The 18,683-nt window shown below is 42.0% G+C and overlaps 1 protein-coding gene across 1 annotated transcript in view; it reads left to right on the top strand.

Moving 5' to 3' along the window:
* agbl4 (AGBL carboxypeptidase 4) overlaps positions 1-13,221 on the top strand; it is a 426,805-nt gene extending 413,584 nt beyond the window's left edge. The window contains exons 11-13 of the mRNA XM_064935374.1: positions 2,841-3,003; positions 12,708-12,810; positions 12,903-13,221. Coding sequence (XP_064791446.1) covers positions 2,841-3,003; positions 12,708-12,810; positions 12,903-13,014 — 378 coding nt within the window. The 3' untranslated portion in view covers positions 13,015-13,221. The remainder of the gene's footprint in view (positions 1-2,840; positions 3,004-12,707; positions 12,811-12,902) is intronic.
* Positions 13,222-18,683: the final 5,462 nt, after the last annotated feature.

Raw genomic sequence — 18,683 nt, 5'->3', positions numbered from 1 at the left:
ACCCTGGCATGACGTTTTGATAACCGTGTCAATCTCTCTAGGACAAGGTGACTTATCAATATATTCATCTGTATTTACCCCCCAAAAATGAAATGCTAATTAGCTGATAATGTGGCTATCATAAAGAGCTACAAATGCCATGGTGATCTGGACAAGACTACCGAATCAAGGCAAAGGTAAGAATCTCTGGATTAACTATCTAATGTTAGGTAAATGTAGTAATATATTGGCTAAATGTCTTTTAAATTTACAATTTTGCAAACTGTCTTGTGCAAGTTTTAAATTGACACTCACTACTAACAAAGGTGTCAGCTGGAGATGACATTCAGGAGCTTGCAGAGATTTGTAGTCTTGCATGATGTCTCCTTTGATACTAATTAGCATTTTCCAATCTGTAAATAGAGATGAATATATTGATGAAAGTCACCTTGTCCGAGTGTCACATTCATTTGTAGAGAAGGACCAAGGTGCAGAACAAACACTACTCAAATATGATCCCCAATTAGAGACAATGATTACCAGCTGCCTCTAATTGAGAATCATACAAATCACCAACATAGAAACATGAAAACTAGAACACCCACATAGAAATAATAAACTAGACTAACCCTCCAGTCACGCCCTGACCTACTCCACCATAGAAAATAAGGACTCTCTGTGGTCAGGACGTGACACTGAGAGAGATTTACATTGTTATCATAACGTCACGCCAGGGTAATAAGCCTACAAGAAACACAACCCTTATTTTAAGGGTCTAAAATTCAAAAATTCCCTATGGGAAAATGAATGGTGGAAAAACGATTGGAACCATTTCCCTGTTTGACCGCTAGGTTTTATGGGTACTATGACACCACTGTGGGGCTCTATTGTGTTGTCTGACAAAGTTACACATTTTAGTGGCCTTTTATTGTCCCCAGCACAAGGTGCACCTGTGTAATGATCATGCTGTTAAATCAGCTTCTTGATACGCCACAACTGTCTGGTGGATGGATTATCTTGGCAAAGGAGAAATGTTCACTAACAGAGGTGTAAACAAATTTGTGCACAAGATTTTTGAGAAATAAGCTTTTTGTATGTATGGAACATTTCTGGGATCTTTTATTTCAGCTCATGAAACATGGGACCAACATGTTGCGTTTTATTTTTGTTCAGTGTACATTTGCACCAAGTCTGGTACCAACAGGACCCTGAAAATCTTTTACCCCCAAGCCATAAGACTGCTAAATAGTTAACCAAATACAGGGCCGTGAAAAAGTATTTGACCCTTTCTGATTTTCACTTATTTTTTATACTGAATGTTAGAAGATCTTCAACCAAAACTTAATATTAGATCAAGTGATCCTGAGTTTACAAATAACAAAAATTGATACTAAATAAAATAAAATAACGAAGTTATGCAACACCCAATTCCCCTGTGTGAAAAGGAATTATCCCTTACCACTCAATAACTGGTTGTGACACCTTTAGCTGGTTGACACTTTACCCCTACGCTTAGTTATCGTTACTCATTGTGTATTTATTTGTGCTATTATCTTTCTATTTTTCTCTCTGTATTGTTGGGAAGGGACCATATGTAAGCATTTCACTGTTAGTCTACACCTGTTGTTTACGAAGCTTGTGACAAATACAATTTGATTTGATTTTTGATTTGACAATGAGTACTTGTCTCTCAAATACATCGTTACAGTTCATGGTTAGCTAGCTAGTGAATTTTTGCCATATTAGCATAGAAGTGACATCAGTAAAAACACCTCAAAACAAGACATGGTATCAAGGACAAGATAAAACTAGTTGAAACGAGCCACCTACAATTCTCCACATGGCAGCTTCGTGTCATTATTGCAAGCTATCTGAACATCTAAAATCACAACTGATTGGACTTCTGCCCACATTGAAGCGCGCAAATTGCTTTCGCGACTTTGTCAGCTAACCTGTCTATATCGAGCTCTGTTGACATGGCGGTGCAGGTTTGTCGTAACAACTTTTGATAATTTAACATTTTGAGGTTGTCGTGGGTAGCATGTTGTTGCCGTGGGAAGCAAAATGCTAAATTAACATGACGAGCTGAATTAAATGTAAAAGGCTTTGAAAATAAAAATCTTGGTTTATACTCAGTGCTCCGTTGACATTTCAGATATTATTTTTGTGAGAAATCTTCGAAAACAGGAATTTCTAATTAATGTGAAAAGTGTATAATAAAATATGAAAATAATACATGTCGTGTATTCAAAATCGATATCCATCTTACCTCTATATTGTTTTATGTCCTGTGGAGTTGAGGAGAAAGATGACGAGTTCAATGGGAAAGTGAGCCTGTCAGGTAACGTTAACCAGTAGGCTTAATTCTTGCACAGAATCCAGCCAAATTGACGCAGTTCACCATGTGTTCTCTGGCCTCCATTGATTTAGTCACCCTAATTCTGTCAATCCAAACGTTTATAAACTCCAATAACTTTTTAACGGATTATGATAGAGACTTGAAGTTTGGACCATTGGTTTTCATAGAAGTATATTAACACAATTGTCCCATTGGTCAAAAATGCTCTTTTGATTGGACATATATGCATTACAGCAAGACCACAATGAGTTCTGTGGGAATTATTAGAATTAAGAATTAAAATTCACCAACATACACCAAAAAAAGGAGGACCAAGGCACTCTTCATATAATGAATTAAAATACCTTTATTTGAATGGCATGTTCAATGGAAACAAAGTTTAAAAACTCTGACGTGTTTCGGCTTCGATACACATATACTTTGTCACTAGACTGACTAATTATTGATTTATAATGTTGGTATAGTAGAATATTTTCTGTATTAACAGTGTTTCACTTCACAGTCCAACACGTCATTTAACCGTGACGTGGTGAAGGCTGGCACCGGGAGGCGCTTCCTGGGTGGCCTGCTGGACGACACGTCCTACTGCTACACCCTGGAGGTGTCCTTCTACAGCTACATGGCAGCGGGGAGCACGTCGCCCGTTCCCTACACCGAAGACACCTGTATCCTTCTCTCTCATTGTCATCAGGGTTCCCAGGGAGCCTGGCCGGGCCCCCGCCTCCTTCTGCCCTCGCCTTCCCACCAACCCCCGCTGGCTGATGGAGGAGAAAGGAGAGGAGGCATCAGGGGGAGAGACAGAGATGGAGCACACGACACGTGTATGTCTCTTCCCTCCCTCTCTCCCTCCACTAACTTCCCCAAACTTCCGAGCTTCACATCTCATAGAAAGCATGCTGTATTGGTGTCAGAGTTGATTGATAGTTACATCAATACACCCTGTCCATCCATGTAGGACAAGATATGCAACAGGAACAGAGGGGATTGTGTGTTGTGGTGCCTGGGAGTAGGGTTGCAAATGGAGGGTATATTACTGGTGCCTGGGACTTGTGGGATGCAGGCTGCAGCACAGATTGGTTTAAAGGGAAATTGAGTGAGAGGTTCTGTCGTATATTGAAAGGCTCATGTCATTGAGCCAGCAAATCAGTGTACAAACACTAACAGTGTTTTGTGTTTTTGTGGACACCAACACGCATCGAAAACAGAATCCGATTTCTCCCTGAGAGCCCAGTCTGTGCACAGCGATTGGGCACTGTGGGCAGATTGAATTTGTGTCTTCTTGAGGGAGATACTCTGGACTACAAAAGGTCTGATTCTTCAAATCAATGCTACTCCTGAGTAGACAAAAGCCAGACCTGTGCAGATGTCTTGGCCAGTGAAATTATCTGGGCCGTGTCTGTACACCATGCAACAGAAAAGCCGTCTGTAGAGCCCACTAATGAGGGCTGATGGTGATAATGTCAGTCTATTGTACTGGTTCTCCATCCCCCAGCGTTTATCCACACTGCCTGCCCCTATAGTAACAACCTCATTTAGAGCCTATTGATTTCCTAGTCGTTATTGGAGGCCTGGCTCGATCGACAGGCAGTACAGGGCTGAGATGTAGACGAGTCAGGTCAGCCCTTATCCACCTGAACGCTGCCTTGCTCTTTTGTTCAGCCAGATACGTTGTGACAGTGGGAAGGCAACACCTGCCCCATTGATTTTGTTTACAAAAGAGGTAGAGAGCATGTGTGTTCTGCTTTTGATGTGATGAAGAATAGATTACAGCAGGCCTGTTAATTGCATAGTCTTTTGTACACTCCAAATGCATTCAGGGTTAAATGTGTAACCTTTATTTAACCAGGCAAGTCAGTTAAGAACAAACTCTCATTTACAATGACAGCCTACTCCGGCCAAACCCAAACTACGCTGGGCCAATTGTGCACCGCCCTATGGGACTCCCAATCACAGCCGGATGTGATACAGCCTGGATTCAAACCAGGGACTTTAGTGATTTCTCTTGCACTGAGATGCAGTGTCTTAGACCGCTGTGCCACTCGGGAGCCTTAAAAAATAAATAGGCATTAAATAGACATTCTCTATAGACTAAAATGTTCCTTCAGATTAACTTGTTTTTAACCATTTTAACAAACTTTGTTGGAAAAGAGGAGACACGTCTCAGATCCATGGGGTAGAGAAGAAGCAGAAAACCAGAGTGGTGTGGAGTCAGCCTACAGGCAGAAAAGTGTACTATACAGTGCACATAGTCCCTGTTTTGAGATGAGAGGAGATGTTCTGTGTACCGTAAGTGCCCTCTAGTGCCAGGAGGGTGAGGTGTCTGTGTGTGGCTCAGCTCCATGTGGCTCTGTCCCTGCCTGCCTTGTATCACTCTGTCACACTGTAGACAACCCACTGCCAGCGACCCTTATATACAGGGCATCCATTCACTTCTTTGTTTAATTATTTATTTATCTTGTGTTTATATCAAAAGGGCTGTAAAGCCTTCTCATCTCACTCAATGTTTTCCCCCAACCCAGTGCTCCACTGAACTGTCAAGTCCAAGGCCTAGTTGGCTGGCTCGCTATAATAAGAAACCCATTCATGTAGAATTACACTGCCTCCAGGACATTCTTTTCCCTTAGTGTCAGAGAGGGGATGGAAACAAAAAGAATCTCTTTACTGTGTGCGGAAAGAGTCATAATTTACCCGTGATGCTCCTCTCCTTGAAAATGTTCCTTCTTTGTTTCCCACATAAAAGAGCTGTGCTGTACAGAGGAGACAGTTGGAACAGAGAGGCTGCTGTAATATGTATGCACATAGCATAACCACGGTGATAGCCACACACTGCAAGTGCATAACAAGTCCCTTGATTATTTGTCACTGTGCAGTGGGCTTAAAGAAAGAGATAAGAAAACAGAACAGAGCTGCTGCGGTCCGTCACACCCCCTTTATGCTTCTGGAGTAGCAGTGTTTCCTGGCTGTCTTTGTTGGTTTCTCTGCGCTAAAGTATGCTGGCTGAAAGCAAGATGGATGAGGTGAGGTAATAATGTAAATGGAAGAACATTACATAGTAATACCATGGAGGCGAGCCTAGTGGGTGATCGGGATGTGGAGGGGGGACTGAGTCATGGTAGGGGTTGGGGCCCTGCTGGAGGCAGGCAGGAACAGGCCTGGGGGATGCGTGTAGCTGGGCTTGGGGAGGGGGAGTGTCAGCACTACGCAGGGAGAGGGCAGCGGGGACTTCGTGTAGAGCAAAGATTGGGGTCAGACAGGTTGAAGGAACCAGCCATGTCGCTTTTTACTCCCTGGTGATCTGGTCTATTGAGCGTGCAAATCATCAACAAAGACCTTTATGCTTTGCAACCCCCCTCCCGCTCTAAAAATGAATGAATTATAAATAAATAATTACCTGGACACCCAAATGAATCCCCCTTCTCCTGTTTAAAGCCTGTTATATTAAATTAAGTGCCCATTTTGACTCGTCCCTCTGTGCACTCTTTGTGATGTCTATTAAGATTTAACACACTTAACCCCCCCCAAAAAAAAATGTCTCAAGGTTTCACCATCATTGGAAAGTTATTTGGTTGCTTTGACAAAGTCATTTCTGAAGGCTATTATTTATTTCATATGATTAGTGATACATTTTTACGGTAAAGAAAAAAAACCTGTCCTTACGTTGTCCACCCTATTACGTGAACTGAATTCTCATTTTAATATGGTGAAACTATTCCTTTAAAAAAAATGTTTTAACAAACATTGAACATCTAATAGTGGAAAAGCAGATGAGCTAGTTCTACTCTTTTTGGCCATTTTCTGGTGTTTTGTGGTGGGTCAAGCATAACATGTCAACCCTGTTACCCATCATTTTACCAATACATTTTTTTTTGTTAAGCTTGCATTCAGTTGCCCCTCCCTGTTGCACACAACAAGCTTCTATTCCCCCTATCTCAATGGGATGTATGGCTGATTTAAGAGGAAATCGTCAACTCTGTTACGGTCAACCATTTTGCTTTATTTATTTGGCACTTAACTGGAACTTACTATAGTCTTCTTTTTTTCTTCTTTTTTTTAACCTTTTGACGTGGAAACAAAGTGTTTTTTATTAATTTGAACATGTGCTCTTCATGACAGAATGTAATAATTTGGTGACATCAACAACACCAAAATCACCAAGTTACACTACACAAAATGGACTAATTTAATGGAAGGACCTTGTAGTCACCATAATTGAAATCTTAAAGGGCAATTCTGCCACTTTTCAACATCATATTCATTATTTCCTGCACAATACTAGTATCTACATATGTGAAAATGGCCCGTTTCTGTGATTAAAAAGATAAGATGAAAGATCCTAAAAAAAGCTTCACTGTTTCATCACAGGGTAGGATCAAACTTAAGAAAAACAGTTATTTTCAAAAACCTGCAACAGGTTTCCAGCCAGAGAGAGGGTCTTTTCTTGCTCCCCACGTCAATGCGAATTTCATATTTTTCAAATTCACAGATTTTTCCTTACTTTCCTTCCCCCGTCTATGGTCACCCAGGTCTAAAAGGCTCATTATATTGAATGAGCAAGCTGTGAATGTTCCACGCCAGAGCAGTTGGAATATTTTCAGTCGTTTAATGATTTCACCACCTGTAATCTTGCACGAAATGGAGAGAAACAATGTTTCATGCTGAGAATTCACTGAGGCATTTGCTTTGTTCCTTGACTGATGTCCTATTGGGAAGATTCCACTGTGGCTTCATAGGACTGGTGTCCCTCTGAGTCTATAGTCTCTGTGTGCTGGTCTGTTATGGCTCTCCATGGATAGGGATTGGCAACATTGTGAAGAGATGAGCACTCAAACAGAGGAAGGTACAATACCAACCTCTTGCTCAAAGACTTTGTGATGGAGCTGTTTTCTTAAAATAACTTCAAAAAATATATTATTCAAAATGTTATGTCTTACTTCAAGTATGTCATTTATAACATGTCTGAAGTAGGACAGAGCAGACACATTTGGTCTACCTTTCTGTCAAGGTTATTCTAATTTCTCATTTAGGTTATTGTGGAGGTTTTCAGGTTATTCTATTTTCTCAATCAAACTTGATCTTTTTGATGAGGTATACTCACTGTAATGTCAGAGCATCATTAACAGGGAGACCAGACAGTGTGCATGTTGAGAGAATCTGGGACCTTATTCAAAACCCAGCTTGATGCTTTGACTGGGAGAGCAAGTAATCTGTGACTTTCATGTCTTCCCACTTTTAGTTTTTTTTTTATAGAACTTTACACAATGTCTTCCATCTATTTAAAGTAAGATGATGAGTGTTGATTGGACAATGGGCTCCAGCGCTAGCTATGTCATGTGACCAGACATGCCAGTGGTGAGAGGGAGCTATGCGTTGCCCTTTTTACTCTTGAGTTAACAAGTCCAGAGCTGGGCTGAAGAGAGACAGCTCCTTGTCCCGGCGATGTGCCATTTCCCCCTGTCCTTTAGGCTCCAGTCCAGACGGCTACTGAAAGACCTATTATCCCCGGGTCTCACCATAAGAGTCTCACTCAATCAAGCATGGCCATGTTGTCAAACCCTTAGTTTGGTATCACTGCCTCACTTAAGTGTTGTGCTGTCCTGAACACGTTCCATACACATAAATTGATACAGCACAAGGAGCACAATGTGGAACCGGACAGCTCGGTGGTTCCTCCTGGCTTCAACATCAATCACCAGCCCACAGAAGACGGCACGGCCTGACAGCTAGCTGCAGTCTGGGAGATCACTCTGACAACAGCAATACATTGGCACACGCAAAGTATGGGAGCGTGACTCACACAGGGACATTTGAATACCAAACCTGCCAATTGAACATTTCAGGCTTCGCTAATCATGACACTTAGTTGATGGACAGTGACAAGTAGGCAAATATTCTCCCACAGTTGCAGTAATATGCTCCTCAGATCATCATTAGACGTGGTAGGATTCTCTCAATTGTTGACTTATTTTCTTTCTCCTTTCCATTAAATCACAGGGTAGGCTTACTTTTATCCACAAACAAATATAATTAGGAATTTCATGCCATTCAAAACCCTATTATTTGACTTGCGTGACAGTATACATGGAGTCTTAAATGAAGTTTCCTTCATCATCCCTACTGGCTTTTAGACAGACAGATTAGATAGAGGTCATCTGATGCTGCTCAGCCAGTGGCTCTGAGAGCTTTATGGCATGAGATGTACGTACTTACCAATCTAGCCACTGGACATATCTGCTGCCTGCCCTCTGCAATTCTTAAGTGACGGAAACTGGACAGACTCCAGACCTGCAGCACTCAGGGCTACTCCTTATCACTGCTGTCAGTCCCCATTAGGAGTCTGCTGAAGATGAGGCCCTATCTGATAGCTGTGTGTGTGTGCATGTGCGTGTGTGTGTGTGTGTGTGTGTGTTCATGCGTGTGTATGTCTTTGTTACTGCATGGATGCCTGTGTTTTGTGTCTGGATGTCTTTAAGGGGGAGAACAGGTGTTGGATGTCTAATGAATGAAGCATTACACATTAGCTACAAAGTTTCTTATAGGAAAAGGACACAAGGTCTTTGAACATAGTTTAGCTGCGGGGGGAAAACATGCTCCCTTAGTGCACCGCTGTTTACTGTTTTAATTAGCATTGTTAATTGGCTCTTTGTATCACCCTGGTGACAGGCCTGTCACTTGATGGTATTGATGGCGCTGATGTCCCTAATTTGTCTTCTTGTTAGGGATGGTCTGCTGTGGACGCTGGTGTTTTGTTCCTTGTCATTGGGGCATCATTGTCCGTCTGTCTGTTTGGACTGGGCACATGACACTGAAAGCAGATAAACAGCTTGGTAAACAAATCATCTGTCGTATCTGCTGTGGAGTGTCCATCTTCCCATTGTCTCGTCACCTCATCAGCCCCATGATGGCTTGTCCTTGAGTCACAACAAAGGCCTTTATCGATCCTACAAGAGGGTAGAGGAGATATTAAAGCCCCTAATGCTCCAAAGCTGCTGCAGTATCCTCTCTGCCATACTGTAGATCTGGCAGGCCAGAGCACCCAGCACAACTCTCCTCTTCTCATTGACCTGACATTCCAATGTACCAAATGTCCAGTTCTCCATCTGATAACACAATGAAGCACACCCTAATTTTCCACCAAATTTCTTGCCATGTTTCCCGAGGACATCCTGTATTCCCTGGCCTGTCCTCTTTGTGAGTTACAGTAGAATGGACTGCTATTGAGTTCAGAGCCAGCTGTCTAGTGTCCAGTCGTTTAGCCTGATGTCCTGCGTTTGTCTCCAGGCAGGGAGATTTAGTATAGAAATTATCCTGAGGAAGATATTGTCCATCTTGGCAGGGAAGGTCCTTCAGGGAAGGCTTATTTTCTGCCTGACTGTGCCAATGGGCCTACTTATATTGGGCAGCCTTGTTTTCTATGGAGACAAGGAATTGGAAGGAACTTTGATAGTAATATAGAAATTCTGATGTGCACCTTCATTCTGAAAGGGAAAATGTACTGTCTAGGTGGAATGTGACATTTTGTGTCAGTAAAATACTTACATATTGCCAACTGTATACATTTGTTTCTTTATGCACCATTGCAGGAAGGGCTGCCAAACTTCCACCCCCCTTGATTATGCAACACCTTTCCCTCCTGCCTGGTGTGTTGAGTTGATGTTTTGGAACTTTCCGCCCTCCTTTGCGAGCTGCCCTCAGGCTGTGCTTTGGCAGAGTCCTCACTTCCTGCCGCTAGCAGCTCATCCCGACTGCTCTGGTTGCCCTTGGCAACAGGTCAGCAGCCAATCAGGCTGTTGGAGTGTCCCGCCCGCAGCTGTGATGCAGATGAAGTATTTTCCTTCCGAAGCGGCCATCCATCACCAACTTCCTGTAATAGATGTGAGATGTGACATCACAAGCTGAGAGGCCATCTGCACTCCACGGGTTTCTGGGATATTTCTGTCATTGCTCAGAGCATGCGTTTGCGCTGGCACCGTTTGATCACGGGGTAACACAAAACTTTCCCAAGGTCAAAATTAAGATGTCAGGGATACATGAGGGATGGTGGTCTCTCAGTGGCTGGAGAGGCTGGTGTAGGATAACCTTATGGAGAGCACTCTGAGTTAAAACAGACCTGTATTGGATTATAACAGTCTGGAGGACAAGTATGTTGTACTGCATCATGTCTTCAGAAGAATCCTCAAAATTATGGTACTCACTTCAGAGGATGGTCAACATGACATAAGGCTAGAATTAAGATACTGCATGTTACCCTTCTAAAATAACTAGAGAAGAATATTATTGTAACTATAGATGCATAGCAGGTTATGAGCCTAAAATAGTTAATGGCATGATGCAGAGGTTGTAGCGTCAGACAGATGGGTGTAAATACAAGAGCTGGAGCTGTGCGGAGAGTGCCCATCGACCGGCTGTGTGACTTATGGAGGCCCACAGAGACACCACCTTTCCAGGCTAAGGTGACTGAGTAGCAACAGTGGGGTATGGAAGGGGGATGAGGAAGGTGCAAACTACCTGCCCTCTAGGACACCTACAGCGCCCGATGTCACAGGAAGGCCAAAAAGATCATCAAGGACAACAACCACCCAATCAACTGCCTGTTCACCCCGCTACCATCCAGAAGGCGAGGTCAGTACAGGTGCATCAAATCTGGGACCGAAAGACTGAAAAACATCTTCTATCTCAAGGCCATCAGACTGTTAAACAGCCATCACTAACACAGAGAGGCTGCTGCCTACATACAGACTCAAAATCATTGGCCATTACTCATCTCATTTTTAAAATGCAGCCTTTATTTAACTATGCAAGTCAGTTAAGAACAAATTCTTATTTACAATAACGGACTACAAAAAGGCAAAAGGCCTGCGGGGAAGGGGGCTGGGATTAAAAATAAGTCAAATATAAATATAGGAAAAAACATCACGACAACACAACACTACATAAAGAGAGACCAAAGACAACAACATAGCATGGTAGCAACATAACAACAACATAGTAGCAGCACAAAACATGGTACAAACATTATTGGGCACAGACAACATCACAAAGGGCAAGAAGGTAGAGACAACAATATATCACACAAAGCAGCCACAACTGTCGGCAAGAGTGTCTATATTCTATACCATCTATTGCATCTTGCATATACCGCTCAGTCATCGCTCATTCATATATTTATATGTACATATTATTATTCCGTCCCTTTACTTAGATTTGTGTGTATTAGGTAGTTGTGGAATTGTTGATTACTTGTTAGATATTGCTGCACTGTCAGAACTAGAAGCACAAGCATTTCGCTACAGTCACATTAACATCTGCTAACCACGGGTAGGTGACCAATACAATTTGATTTGATTTGTCTTCTTTGTTAATCTATGACATGTTAGCTTCCATACAGTGTGATGCGTGTGCACGTGCATGTGTTCACTGAAAAGACACAAAGGCATGGACCTCCACCCAGACACTCAATTCAGCCCAAGGATGGATTGTTTATGAGTTAACAGCTTTGGATAATGGGATTTCACCTACAAGGCCTTGGATTTATGTTTCCTAGGTAATATCTGAGCGTTGAAAGGAATAATAATACAAAAAATACACAATTTCTTTTTATATTTTTTTCACAGGCACTTGTTTCAATCATAGAGGTGTGACAGGTAGACAGGTCATATCTGAACATCAACAAGGAAATGACAAGAGGTGAACAATTATGTCTCTGTGTCATTTCATCATTTTGGTCTGTCTGGTAAAGAATATATTCATAACAGCACCTTCACTGGGGAACCTATGTGTCCATCTTTGATGAAATATGGATTACTGGTAGATTACTTAATCTAAATCATTTTGTTATTATCTGTGTTTGTGATCTAATCCAGCTCGGCGTCATGGCAACAGCATGCAGAGTAACCACACAGTTTTATGATCAAGTGTCTCAAGTTATTGATGCCTTCCATAATGTGGTGGGGGCTGGGGGCTAGACTTGTGAATTTTTAAAAAGCCTGGGCGGTAAGTAATTGCCACTGTGATGCCTTCCACCTTCGTGTTTTTGGCTGATGCAGTTGATTTACCCCCACTAAGTGCGGAACACAGTGTGTTGTAGCCTGGTAATTTATACGCCACATTTCTCTGCTGGTTATTGCTTAGTTATTTACTGCAAATGGTTCTATTTGTTCTGTGAGGAAGAAACTAGGGCTTTATTTATTTATTTATTTCAATTAATAGTAGAGTGTCAGAGGCAGGATTTAGAGTCTTTGTGAAATGAAACAGTGTAACTCCAGTAAATGCCTCCCAGCGAGGAAGAAATTGCCTTGTTGTTGACTAAACTAAAGGCTAACAGCACCATATGTTCATGTTATAGGGAAGAACCTTAACATGGTCCCCTCAGACATGAAGCTGGGAAGAAATGTTGCCCGCACCTTCCTCGACTACTACAGGCACAACAACTTCATTGATGACAACAAACTACAAATCCCAAATCACATCAACAGGTAGTGTTTCTAATGACACATTAAATAACTTGTCCAGTTTACATCCTATTTGTTTAACTTGATAATATTCACTAATGTTTTTGTGTCCTCAGTATGGAGGTGTTGTCCCAGGGTCGACAGGGGAATGGAAATGGGAATGGGAGGACTTCTGGGAGTGAGAGAGGAGCAGAGAGGAAGAACCAGAGTATCACAGGAGAGTACTAGACACCTGGCAATAACATACTGGAGAGACCAGTCCAGTCTGACCACTGTATAAGGCTCCTGACTCACAGCCCTACACTATATCCACACAGTCCTACACTATATCAACACAGCCCTACACTATATCCACACAGCCCTACACTATATCCACACAGCCCTACACTATATCAACACAGCCCTACACTATATCAACACAGCCCTACACTATATCCACACAGCCCTACACTATATCAACACAGCCCTACACTATATATCCACACAGCCCTACACTATATCCACACAGCCCTACACTATATCCACACAGCCCTACACTATATCAACACAGCCCTACACTATATCCACACAGCCCTACACTATATCCACACAGCCCTACACTATATCAACACAGCCCTACACTATATCCACACAGCCCTACACTATATCCACACAGCCCTACACTATATCCACACAGCCCTACACTATATCCACACAGCCCACTATATCACTACACTATATCCACACAGCCCTACACTATATCCACACAGTCCTACACTATATCCACACAGTCCTACACTATATCCACACAGCCCTACACTATATCCACACAGCCCTACACTATATCCACACAGCCCTACACTATATCAACACAGCCCTACACTATATCAACACAGCCCTACACTATATCCACACAGTCCTACACTATATCAACACAGCCCTACACTATATCCACACAGTCCTACACTATATCCACACAGCCCTACACTATATCCACACAGCCCTACACTATATCCACACAGCCCTACACTATATCCACACAGCCCTACACTATATCAACACAGCCCTACACTATATCCACACAGCCCTACACTATATCCACACAGCCCTACACTATATCCACACAGCCCTACACTATATCCACACAGTCCTACACTATATCCACACAGTCCTACACTATATCCACACAGCCCTACACTATATCCACACAGCCCTACACTATATCCACACAGCCCTACACTATATCCACACAGCCCTACACTATATCCACACAGCCCTACACTATATCAACACAGCCCTACACTATATCCACACAGCCCTACACTATATCCACACAGCCCTACACTATATCCACACAGTCCTACACTATATCCACACAGCCCTACACTATATCCACACAGTCCTACACTATATCAACACAGCCCTACACTATATCAACACAGCCCTACACTATATCCACACAGCCCTACACTATATCAACACAGCCCTACACTATATCAACACAGCCCTACACTATATCAACACAGCCCTACACTATATCAACACAGCCCTACACTATATCCACACAGTCCTACACTATATCCACACAGCCCTACACTATATCAACACAGCCCTACACTATATCCACACAGCCCTACACTATATCCACACAGCCCTACACTATATCCACACAGCCCTACACTATATCCACACAGTCCTACACTATATCCACACAGCCCTACACTATATCAACACAGCCCTACACTATATCAACACAGCCCTACACTATATCCACACAGCCCTACACTATATCAACACAGCCCTACACTATATCAACACAGCCCTACACTATATCCACACAGTCCTACACTATATCCACACAGCCCTACACTATATCCACACAGCCCTACACTATATCCACACAGCCCTACACTATATCCACACAGCCCTACACTATATCCACACAGTCCTACACTATATCCACACAGTCCTACACTATATCCACACAGTCCTACACTATATCCACACAGCCCTACACTATATCAACACAGCCCTACACTATATCCACACAGCCCTACACTATATCCACACAGCCCTACACTATATCAACACAGCCCTACACTATATCAACACAGCCCTACACTATATCAACACAGCCCTACACTATATCCACACAGTCCTACACTATATCCACACAGCCCTACACTATATCCACACAGTCCTACACTATATCAACACAGCCCTACACTATATCCACACAGCCCTACACTATATCCACACAGTCCTACACTATATCAACACAGCCCTACACTATATCCACACAGTCCTACACTATATCAACACAGCCCTACACTATATCCACACAGCCCTCATGACAATTAGATGCATCAGCCCAAGACAAAGGATGCAATTTCACAAACGGATCACTTTTGGATAACATGTTAATTGGAGGATATTTACCCATGGAACTGACTGTATGAAATGTATGGGACGAATCAAGCCGACACATACACATCTCACGCTCCATTTGAGGCCTTCATACGTCATTCATATATTTTACCACAATGTGCTTTTTCCATTTTAGGTATTGCTTTTTATTCAAATGTATTCACGCATGTCATTGAAAATAAGTGCATGTGTTTTCTCTTGTAAGTAACTTATTTTGTGTTTATCTTGCCGCTCTGTATCCTACATTATTTGGAGGGGTGTAATGGAAGGGGTAACCCATTTTTTGTTTAGTCATGACCTTATCGGTATCTAAGTATTCTGTTGATAAAACTATGAAATATAACACACATTTGTAAGTTTGTGAAATTGATGTTCATTCATTGTCAGTGCATTAGTTTACACAGGTGTTTGCGATTTAAAGGAAACAGATTTAGGGTCAATTTGATTTAAACTGAAGTCATTTCATGGATTATAATATAGAAGAAAATTCATGATTTTGAAATCCCTCTAGAAAATGATGGGTATCTATCAAGTATGAACTTGCCCTGAATTGACTGATATCCATTAATTTCCATATCTTACTGCAATGTAAACATCTATTCAACCTATCTGTTCAGAGCACAGAGTGTTTTTCACTGCATTATGTAAAACACCATCCATGGGACTTGCTCAACACAAAGGCATAAGTAGGAGAGCTAGAGAGAATGGTACATTAGTCAAGTGTGGCGTGAAGAACAACATGTAATTTTCAGACCAGTCATTTGGAATAAGTGAGGCAATCTGTCAGCATAAAAGCATACACAAAGGACTTTTACATGGTTGACGAGAAGATGGAGAGGCTGTACGAGAATGACGAAAGACATTTGTCTTTTGATGCTTTCACTGAACATGTGTCAGACCTGGACCTGTCCAACACTAAAGTGCATGTTAGCGCATCTCTCTCTCTCTTGCACACACACACACACACACACACACACACACACACACACACACACACACACACACACACACACACACACACACAAACTGCATGCACACACACAGGAAAATGTTTCCTTCTATTCAAAGTGCACGGTCCCCACTGTGCTGCTATCATTTTCAGCTTTATCGAGAGATATTATTCTCTATTGCTTTCTCAATGAGACTGGGCACATTACTTTCTAATTAATTGTACACAGCTATGCATGCGAGAAGGTGAGAATTGTTAATACATTTTCTCTCCAATAGTCAAGAAAATGATATTTCTAATTAGCCGTCCTTACATTTGTTATGCATTATTTAGCCTCTTACCAAATCCCAGAGGCTCTTGTTTATCTAAGAGGATGGTTAATTGCAGCTGCAGGTAGCCTAATGGTTAAGAGCAGTGGGCCAGTATCTGAAAGGTCGTGGGTCAAATCCCTGAGACAACTAGGTGAATATCTGTCAATGTGCCCTTGAGTAAGGCATTTAACCTTAGTTGCTCTGGATAATAGCATCTGCTAAATTACTCAAATGTAAAAGCACTGCAAACAAGTCTGTTTGGAGCCCTGCTGTGGTCAGTGTCACCCTGTATATAACAAAGCCAGTAGCGGTTGGTGTGTATAACTACTCATCTGAAGGATCATCATGACTGCAAGACTAATGTGGGGTAGGACTGGAAGTTTGTTTTTCTAAGCATTACTCAAATAAAATAAATGCGTGGCATGATCTAAAGTCCACTTATTTGACCGCTCTGCAGCTCTCATCATTTATCAGGACATTGTAACTATTTATTCTCAATCTGCCCAATAAATGGTTTTGGACTTTTGTTGGATCCACTGAACACAGTCTACAAAATGCAGATTGATTGAATTCCAGTTTTATTTTCCCCCAAGAGTCACATGACCACCAAGATCTTTGCTTTACTAGAGTCAGAGTAGCTCAGAAGGTGTTGTATGCTGAAGCAGTGCAGACAATTGAGAAGGATGGGTCCAGGGGTAAGGGATCCTGCGAGTAGTAGATCTGTGCCAGCACAGAGGGATAGGTTAATGAGTAATATTTGCTTCAGTATGGTTGGCTTCTCTGCGTTCATAGCAATGGTTATCAACTGTGCTGCAGAAATGGAACATAAATCGCAGAAAATGGATATTGTGGTGGCAGCTCCAGGGAAGTATTTGGGTATACGAGATGAGATTTAACTTTAGAAGAGTTACTTACTGGATGTGTTCAGTGGTGGTGTCCCTTTCTCCCAGGCCATTTGCATGGTACATGAACAGATAAGGTCAAGGTAATGGAATGCGGTAGTGGGTTTTTAATGTTCAATGTTAATGTTTTAGTGTAGAGTTAGTTGGAAGAGTGTTTTTTTGTATATACAGTACCAGTCAAAAGTTTGGACACACCTACTCATTCCAGAGTTTTTTTCTTTATGTTTTATTATTTTGTACATTGTAGAATAATAGTGAAGACATCAAAACTATGAAATAACGCATATGGAATCATGTAGTAACCACAAAAGTGTTAAGCAAATCAAAATATATATTATATTTGAGATTCTTCAAAGTAGCCACCTTTTGCTTTGATGACAGCTTTGCACACTCTTGGCATTCTCTCAACCAGCTTCATGAGGTAGTCACCTGGAATGCATTTCAACTATAATGTGTGCCTTGTTAAAAGTTAATTTGTGGAATTTCTTTCCTTCTTAATGCGTTTGAGCCAATCAGTTGTGTTGTGACAAGGTAGGGGTGGTATACAGAAGATATCCCTATTTGGCAATAGACCAAGTCCATATTATGGCAAGAACAGCTCAAATAAGCAAAGAGAAATGACAGTCCATCATTACTTTATGACATGAAGGTCAGTTAATCGGGAACATTTCAAGAACTTTGTAACTTCAAATGTAGTCTCAAACGCTATGATGAAACTGGCTCTCATTAGGACCGCCACAGGAAAGGAAGACCCAATGTTACCTCTGCTTGAATCTCAAGTTCATTGGAGTTACCAGCCTCAGAAATTGCAGCCCAAATAAATGCTTCACAGAGTTCAAGTAACAGACACATCTCAGTATCAACTGATCAGAGGAGACTGCGTGAACCAAGCTTTCATGGTCGAAATGCTGCAAAGAAACCACTACTAAAGGACACCAATGAAAATAAGAGACTTGCTTGGGCCAAGAAACACGAGCAATGGATATTAGACCGGTGGAAATCTGTCCTTTGGTCTGATGAGTCCAAATTTGAGATTTTTGGTTCCGCTGTGTCTTTGTGAGACGCAGAGTAGGTGAACAGATTATCTCTGCATGTGTGGTTCCCACCGTGAAGAATGGAGGAGGAGGTGTGATGCTGTGGGGGTGCATTGCTGGAGACAGATTTATTTCGAATTCAAGGCACACTTAACCAGCATGGCTACCACAGTATTCTTCAGTGACACATCACCCTATCTGGTTTGCGCTTCGTGGGACTATCATTTGTTTTTCAACAGGACAATGACCCAACACACCCCCAGGCAGTGTAAGGGCTAGTTGACAAAGAAGGAGA

This window comes from Oncorhynchus masou, chromosome 24 (genome assembly GCF_036934945.1).
Source record: "Oncorhynchus masou masou isolate Uvic2021 chromosome 24, UVic_Omas_1.1, whole genome shotgun sequence".
NCBI classification, from domain to species: domain Eukaryota; kingdom Metazoa; phylum Chordata; class Actinopteri; order Salmoniformes; family Salmonidae; genus Oncorhynchus; species Oncorhynchus masou.
This window is presented reverse-complemented; position numbering and strand designations above follow the sequence as displayed.